Raw genomic sequence first — 9,380 nt, 5'->3', positions numbered from 1 at the left:
GTAAAAGGAAGGATTATATGAGTATTTTGTTGGTGCAGAATTTTCCATAAATATTTTATTTAATGATTTTCCGGTTTTTGGTTTTCTGGTCAACTGCTTAAATCTTATGACTGTCTCTATTGGATGAATGACTTTATATGTACTTAATTCAGAGTATTTTATAACAAATATTCTTTTAAAAATCTGTCTTTCAACCAAAAATAGTAATTTATTTGCCATTGCCAGTGGTCAACCTCTTCTGTTTTCCTTCTTGTTGCTACTTTATATGAACCCCCTCGTACATTAATGGTCCTTGAAATTACACCACTCGCTAATTTCCATGTGTAATGAAATGACCAGCAAAGTGTTGCTTCTTCTTCACCTTAGTTATACATCATTCATCTCTTTGCATTTCTACCTTACAAAACACTAACCCACCTGTAATTGGATTTCATTTCTCATAATTTTGTTGTTCATTAGATGTGCTCCTTGGCCTTTGACCCATCACTTTAATTTTTTGCACCACCTAATTCATCTTCTGTGTACTACCTGTAACTCTTCCTAGTCTCGAATTAACATAATTGTAGGCCTACCACTATTTACAATCTTTCTTCTCTGATTTCTCTGTTCTTCCTTTGTCTCCTTATGGCTCAGAAAAGTGCAGTCTTTCTGGCCTTCCTTATACACGATGTGCCAAACTATTTCTGCCTCCACCACAACATATTACAGAAATCTCTCCTTTGTAACAGAAACACCTCATGCCTCTGCCTCCACCAGTTGTCTCATCTACATTTATGCATGTACTGAAATGAGACCTTGTTACTTTTTAGTCAATTAAGAAACTACCTTTTTCTTTTCTTTCTACTTGTAATGAATTAACCAATTAGCTGTTTTCTTAATTTTCATTATTTACCCATTTATGTTTGTATTAATGGTGCTTATAATGACAATGCTTGTACTACACTTACTTCCAGTAGAGACAGTCATTTGAACACGAATGAATGATAATATATTAATGCGAGTGGAACTGATACGTGTCTGCTGGTAAATGCTCAATGAAACCTTCTTTTCAAATGTTGAATGTCATCTCTCCTTTCCAAGTTCCATGTCATGTCCCTTTCCACACCTTATGTAGGTCTGGCGAGATTGTGGAGGGGTGCTTCAGACAAATTCCTCATGGGTAAGAAACAGATTTAAAATCATCTGGAAAAGTAACAGGGATGAGGTAGGTAGCATGGGATTACTTCTAACAGACAAATGGGATGGTAAGGTGATTGAGGCAGTCACAATTTGCAATAGAGAATTTAAGCTTAGACTAGTTTTGCAGAGAAGTAGAGCAATATCTCTAACTATGTTCCCCAGGCAGGTCTACCAATGAACAAAAGGACCGTTTTATGATATTCTTCTGCTAGCTACCTCAAAGACAAATGACAATAACCTCATCTTTGTTGGCTGATGCTTTCAATGGACATGTTGGGCAACACCCAGGTATCTTCCATGGTATACATGAGGGCCATGGAATTGGTTCTCAAAACAAGGAGGGAACAAGGCTACTGGAGTTCTACAATGTGAATAACCTAATGATCTGCAACACCGACTTCAGAAAGCCAGCCAAACACCTGATAACTCATCAACTAGTTGCTCATGCTAGCCAGATTTATTACATTCTCAATTGTAAGCAAGATATATGGTTGCTCATAAATGCAATGGCCTTACCTGGTGAAGAATGTGACCACCTCAGCATAGATTAGTCTTTAGTGATTTTATACTTCAGGCTAGAGAGATTTCAGGAAGCAGACCAATCTAGAAAAGAAGGATTTGGAAGCTTTTAGAGACACCCAAATTGAGAAATTTAAGGAGATGGAGGAGAAATTACAAAGTTGTAACAATGTGGGTGAGTTGGAGTTACTGCAGGACAGCTTACTGAGTACCACAACTCAAATCTGTGGCTGGTGTAAAGTTCCAATCAGACCTAGGATGATGTGGTGCTGGAATGATGTTGTAGATAAGGACATGAGAGTGAAGAAACAAGCCTGGAATGACTGAAAGAATTACAGTACCAGAGAATCATATCAGGTAGCATGGAAAAAGGCTAAAACAAAGGTATATTTAGACTGGGGACAAGCAGAGAGGGGAAAGTATGCAAATGTTCTGTATCATGAAGATCAGAGGCTTGAGATATTTTGGAACACAAGGCTGTATCAGAGATCATTATGATGTGGTAGGAGAGAAGTGTATTCACATGGATGATGGTTCACATGTAGTTAGGGATTCTGCAAGGAAGGAAACTTGGAAACACTTTTATGAAAGTTTGCTAAATGTAGAGAATGCATGGAAGAAGAAAAGTTCACCTAATGTTGATCTAACAGAGGCTATCTGAATTGACAGTAATTTGGTAGATAAAGCAATTAAAGTTACAAAGACAGGGAAATCCTCTGGCTCATTAGGAATGACTGCTAAGATGCTTCACATATCTGGTGGAGTAGGATATGTCCTTGTCTCTTATATAGATAAACCAAGCAAGAGGGAGCCAAATGCAATAGTTGGTGTAGCAGTGTTATAGTCAACAGGTACAAAGGCAAAGGTGATGATTTAGACAAAAATAATTACAGATGCACCAAATTGTTGGGCCAGGTGATGAAAGTTGCAGAAAGAGTAGTAGGTCAATTAATAAGGAAGAGAGTTAGTGTAGATGAGATGCAGTTTGGATTTGCACTAGGTAGAAGCACCACCAATGCTTTCCTCCTGGTGTGCAATTGCAGAAGTACTTTGCCAAAAATATCTGGTTTTTACTGACATAAAGAAGATCTTTGACAAGGTTCCCCACACCTGGTGGGCAAGGCAGAAGACAGGGATAGATAAGAGGTTGGATGGGTAATGTTAATATGCATATGCAATAGAGTGTAAGTGATTTGAGAGAAAAGCTGGGTGTATGATGCATGGAACATAGTATGCAAGAGATAAGTCTGTGCTGGTACAGTCATTTAATGTGTATGAGTGAAGAGTTGCATGGCGAGGTACTGATCTCTAATTGTGGAGGGAACGTATGGAAGGGCTAGGCCCATGAAGATGTGCAGCAAAGTCATGAGAAAGGAGCTATGGATGTTGATAGTCACAGTGGGGATGACAGAGGATTGGTACTCCAGGTACTTTGGTGTGCTTGAGAAAATTTGACAAGCTAAGTAAAACTGAGGTCGTACTTGTTCCCTGCATTACTCTTCAGCTGAGTATTCACAATCCTGCAGGTTAATGGGTACTAATTCCAGGTAAATGTACCTGTTTTGGTGCTGCATAAAAGCACCCAGTTCACTCTATAAAGTGGTTGGCATTAGGAATGGCATCCAGTCATGGAGCCTGGGCAGCTTTTAAGCTGGCCAGTTCCTGTCAAACCATCCAACTTATGCACACATGGAAAATGGATGTTAAATGATGATGGAAAATGTTCTCATAAACACTGTCGTTCCAATATGTTGAAGGACATGAGGTAATCAGGGAATTCTCTTTTTATAATAACACAGAGAACTTGTCCTTCCTCCTAAAAACTACCAAAAATACCTTCACTACATTCACAACATATCCTAAAAGAAGGTGAGAGTTAAATTGGAAAAAGTTATAAATAGTGACTGGCCCCATATTTGACCAAAACAAAGATCCCTCCTGCATCATACCAGTCCTGTCTAGACCCCTAATCTCTGAACAATCAATTTCAACAATCTACAAAGATCATAAAATAGTACACTTCATATTCTTTCGAATTTTGTATCAACCATTTCCACAGTCCATGTGAATAAGCAAGTTAGTTATTAGATGAGACTGCTAGAAATAGCAGCTAAATCTCTCTGAACAGCACCTGACTTTCTTGAAAATGCACGGACACACTTTCTTAAAAATGTACGCACACATGAGACATTGTAGATGTCAATATGCTAAAGCAAAATGAACATCGCTTTAATTCTCTCTAATCACAAGTCAGCTTGATCATGGCTGATGTTGATCTAAACAACAACAACAACAACATATACTATAAAGCTAAAATGTTTAAAATGAAATATCCACTTCAATGCGTGTAGGCAGAGTTTGTTACAGCAAGATGAAACACCACACAATCCTTGCTGTTACATGTTCAGTGAAACTAAAACTACCAAACACGTCATTAGCCTCTTTAGCCTCAAACTCTGTGCTGAGAAACAAATCGATAGAGACAAGTACAGAAGCACAGTGATTGTCATACTGCAAGAAGGGGTTCATTCGACATCTGTTGGTGCCCAGAAATGAAATGATGGAAGAAATGCAATCAATCCAAACTGATACACTGCAACCATATTACAAAGCTCTGCACATCAGATTGCACAATTGCAGTCTAGATAGTAAGAGATAGAATATATATAAATATACATCCATCATCTCACTATACACACATACATAATACTATAACTAACAACACAATAGCAACAAGTAAAACAACCACAAACTCATGATACTTTATAGATTGCAATGAAGGTAAGAGCAACACAGGAGGAGTTTACAACAGCTTATTTGGATTGACGTTTGATGTAACTGGGGAATCTTCTCTCATTATTGAAATTAATAAAGAGAAAAAATCATGGATAGATAAATAGTTGTATATATATGTGTGTGTGTGTGTGTGTGTATTTGTATATACGTATATTTATACATATATATGGGTGTGTGTATATTTATATGTCTATGTATCTATGCATGTGTTTGTGTGTGTGTGTGTATATATATATATAAAGTTAATCCAAACATGAAAACACAAAGAGAAAACACAACAACGCGAGGATGTGGAACAAATATAGTATTATTGGACGCTCAGGAAGGAAGGGAAGAAGGAGGGTTTAACGTTTCGAGTGGAGCTCTTCGTCGAAAACATAGGAGAAGGAAAGATCCAGAGAAGGGAAGACAGAGGAAAAAAATCGCCAATGGTACACATGCGGTCAAATTTTGAATGACCGGAAGGAAATGGGTGAAGAAAAGTTCTTTCAAAGACAGGAGAGTGCAAGAGGAGGTATGTTTGTGTAAGTGTGGATATGTGCGTGCGAGAAGGTCTGCATGTGTGTATGTGTGCAATGATAACACCTGCCTGTAAACAGAGTGAGAGAGGAGATGGTAAAGTGTATAACATTCATGGGTTACGAGTTCAAACCCACCATTGACAATTGTTGTATTTCTTTGTCAATATCTTTATTTTATATGGTCACAACTCAGCTCTAAGGAATTAGTAGCAGAACAATTTGGTTCAGTCTCATACAAGAACAACACTCTATCCACTTAACTATTATCTCCACAATATAGTTCTGATAATGCCACTGTATATCTTCCCTGGATGTGTTAAAGCTAAGCTCACATCAAAAATTCCTTGGGACAACCTGGTGAGATCTGTGACCAGATCTGTGGATGGTGCAAAGTTCCCTCTCAACCCAAGGTAACATGGTGGTGGAACAACGTAGTTGACAAGGCCATAAGAGAAAAGAAACAGGCATGGAAGGACTGGTGGTAGCAGGGAATTGTATCAGACTGTCAGCTAGGAGATAGGTTTATTTAGCTGGAAGGGTAGCAGATAAGAAAAAATTTGGCAATGTCCTGTGTTGTGAGGACCAAAGACTTGAGGTGGTTTGTGCTGCAAGACAGTGTGTGAGAGAGAATCATGATGTCATAGGAGAGAAATGTATCCGCATAGATGATGGTTCACTTGCATTTAATGAGGCTGCAAAAAGAGAGACTTCGAGATGCCATTATGAAAGATTGCTAAATGAAGAGAATGAATGAAATAAAGAGAGTCTGCCAAATGTCAACCCATCAGAGGGACCCGCTATCCGAATTGACAGTACCTTGGTAGATGAAGTAATTAAGGGTATGAAAACAGGGAAAGCCCCTGGCCCATCAGGAATCACTGCAGAGATGCTTAAAATATCTGGTAATGTCGGCTATAGTCTAGTCACCCATATAGACAATCTGGTGATACATGAAGGAGTCATACCCAATGACTGGTGTAGCAGTACCATAGTCAACTGTTACAAAGGTAAAGGTGATGCATTAGCTACAAATAATTACAGAGGTATCAAGTTGTTGGATCAGGTAATTAAAGTCACAAAGAGGGACATAGGCCAACTAATTAGGGAGAGAGTTAGTTTAGATGAGATGCAGTTTGGGTTTGTGCCAGGGAAAAACACCGCCGATGCTATATTTCTAGCAAGACAGCTGCAGGAGAAATACTTAACCAAAGGTAAACCTCTGTACCTGGCTTTCATTGGCATGGAGAAAGCCTTTGACAGGGTTCCCCTATCCCTTATATGGTGGTCAATGTGGAATCTAGGTACAGATGAATGGTTAGTGAGAGCTGTACAAGCCATGTACAGGGATGCTATCTGTAAGATGAGGGTTGGCAATGAGTACAGTGAAGAATTCTGGGTAAGGGTCCACCAAGGATCAGTCCACAGCCCCCTCTTATTCATCATAGTCCTCCAAGCAACAACAGAGGAATTCAAGACAGGATGCCCCTGGGAGCTCCTCTATGCTGATGACCTTGCTCTAATTGCTGAGTCATTATCAGAACTAGAGGAGAAGTTTCAGGTGTGGATGCAAGGACTACAATCGAAGGGCCTTAGAGTCAACCTAGCAAAAGCCAAAGTCTTAATAAGTAGTAAGGCAGACAAACCACAAATCCCTTCAGGTAGATGGCTCTGCTCGATCTGTAGAGAAGGCATAGGTAGAAACTCGATAAGATGTACCCAGTATAAGCTATGGATACATAAGAGGTGCAGCAATATCAAAGGAAAGCTAACTGCGAAGATAGTTTATATGTGTGGCAAATGCTCAGGAGCAATAAACACTGAAAATGTGCAGAGAACATCTTCCATCAAATTCCAGGGGCAAAAAACTACAAGTAGTTGATAGCTTTCATTACCTAGGTGACCAAGTGAAAGTGTAACTTCTAGAATAAGAATAGCCTGGGCAAAGTTCAGAGAGCTCTTACCTTTGCTGGTGGCAAAGGGCCTCTCACTCAGAGTAAAAGGTAGACTGTATGACACATGTGTGTCAACGGGCATGCTACATGGCTGTGAAAGATGGGTTGTGACTACTGAGGACATTCATAAGCTTACAAGGAATGAAGCTAGTATGCTCTGCTGGATGTGTAATGTCAGTATGCATACACAACAGAGTGTAAGTGCCCTGAGAGAAAAGTTGGACATAAGAAGCATCAGATGTGGTGTGTAAGAGAGATGACTGCACTGGTATGGTCATGTATTGTGAATGGATGAGGACAGCTGTGTGAGCAGTGCCACATCCTAACATTTGAGGGAACCTGTGGAAGAGGTAGACCCAGGAAGCCCTGAAATGAGGTGGTGAAGCATGACCTTTGAACGTTGGGCCTCTCCTAGGCATGACAAGTGACTGAGACCTTTGGAGATATGCTGTGCTTGAGAAGACCCGGCTAGCCAAATGAGACTATAACCGTAGCCTATGCCAGTGCTGCATAACCAGCCCATTTAAGAGTACTCTTCAATCATTGGGCAATAATCTCTGCTTGCAAAGACCTGTTGAAGCAAGTGAAATCGATGTCATGGCTGATGACAGTACCACCTGACTGGGACCTGTGCCAGTGGAATGTTAAAAGCACCATTCAAGCTTGGTCGTTGCCAGTGCCACCTGACTGGCTCCTGTGCTGGTGGCATGTAAAAAGCACGATTTCAGAGTGGTCATTGGCAGAGTCACCTGACTGGCTCCTGTGCAGGTAGCACATAAAAAGTGCTATTTGAGTGCGGTTGATGCCAGTACCACCTGACTGGCCCCCGTGCCAGTGGCACATTAAAGCACCCACTACATTCTTGGAGTGGCTGGCATTAGGAAGGGCATCCAGCTGTAGAAACTTTGCCAGATCAGATTGGAGCTTAATGCAGCCTTCTGACTCATCAGCCCTCAGTTAAACTGTCCACCCCATTCCAGCATGGAAAGCGGACATTAAATGATGATGACGATGATGATGATGTAGTACCTTTACAAACAACAAAACATCTTTATTTGATTGTATGTGTGAATTTTAAAAGATTTTTAAAAATATTTGTTCATTCTTAGATTACTTTATATCTGAAAATTTAACTTTAAGGAATTCATTAAAGTTTTTCTTTTAATTATCAGGATTCTGGTCGAGCAGCAGATATTATGGCAAAAGCTTACCAAACAAAACTCAAAAATTCAAATGAAGAAGATGAAGACAAAAATGACAGGTTTGTTCTTCATTTCGATAGAACAATAATTTTTTTTTTTTTCTTTTGTTGTTGTCATTACTGTTGATGTTATTAAATATGTTGTTGTTTATCCCCTATTAGCCCTGATAGAACAGGTCTATGAACGTATGTAATCCAGTCTTTATTTTCCTGTATTTACATACTTATTAGAAGACTTTATTATTCCACTGTGTCAGTCTTCCTTTTTGCTGAAAGGGTATGATTTGAAATGGATTTAACTTATATTTTTAGCAGTTTTGAGTGGCAAGGTAATCTGCTCCCTCTTTGGCTTGCAACTCTTCTATTACTATAGTTGATAGTTTGATTTTAGAGCTGATATTAATAGCATTGTAGATATTTAAAGCTTTGACTGAAACTGATGACTCATCAGATTTCTTTAACTAAAGACTCAAACTTTTGGCAGTATGACTTGACACTGATAATAATCATAATATTGATTTGTTATTTTGACACAGGCTCCATATTTGTTGGGGAAGATAATGGGTCCAATCAGGACATGCCTAGAGATGTTTGGTTTGTCTATTTCGTTTTCCATCCAATTTAAAGATCAGATCAAGCAGTAGGTATCATGAAACAACATGAAAACACATTAATAGAAATGGTAATTATGAATAAATCTAGTATGGGTTTAACCAGTTCTGGGCACCTGGCTCTGGCTGTAACTTAATTCATTCCATCTTTTAACACTGAAGTACCTGGTGGTGGTTCAACAGGAGCATTTGGTCCTTCACTGCCTTTAACAGTCCACAATGTGTGTTGAGCATCAGAACCGGCCATGTCTTGATTTACAGTCTTTTCAATTCATACATCCCTGTTTGCTACAGGCTGACAAGTAAGGGGTTCTCAAAGGAGGTCTACTAGCATATATGCCAGAGTTACTATGAGCAACATCTCTAGAAACAACCCCATTTCTTGTCAGGCCTCCCCAAACTATGTCTACCAGGTTAATTATTTACAAGATCAAAAAATTTATTAGCCGCAACCCATGAGTTCTGTTTTATCCATGTCTTTTCCTCATTAATCTTAGTTCATCATCATCATCATCATCGTTTAACGTCCGCTTTCCATGCTAGCATGGGTTGGACGGTTCAACTGGGGTCTGGCAAGCCCGAAGGCTGCACCAGGCCAGTC

General features: G+C 39.4%; 1 protein-coding gene across 1 annotated transcript in view; it reads left to right on the top strand.

The window, feature by feature from the left end:
* The window catches only part of LOC115231289 (transient receptor potential cation channel subfamily M member 8-like), a gene marked incomplete at both ends in the record, with an annotated part of 19,384 nt that extends 10,477 nt beyond the window's left edge, over nt 1-8,907 (top strand). Inside the window, 2 exons of the mRNA XM_029801348.1 lie at nt 8,140-8,228; nt 8,796-8,907. Of these exons, the coding sequence (XP_029657208.1) occupies nt 8,140-8,228; nt 8,796-8,907 (201 nt within the window). The remainder of the gene's footprint in view (nt 1-8,139; nt 8,229-8,795) is intronic.
* Between the last annotated feature and the right edge of the window lie 473 nt (nt 8,908-9,380).

The sequence above is a fragment of the Octopus sinensis genome, unplaced genomic scaffold, assembly GCF_006345805.1.
Source record: "Octopus sinensis unplaced genomic scaffold, ASM634580v1 Contig18078, whole genome shotgun sequence".
NCBI lineage: Eukaryota > Metazoa > Mollusca > Cephalopoda > Octopoda > Octopodidae > Octopus > Octopus sinensis.
The sequence above is the reverse complement of the archived record's forward strand: the minus strand, read 5'-3'. Positions and strand labels throughout refer to the sequence as shown.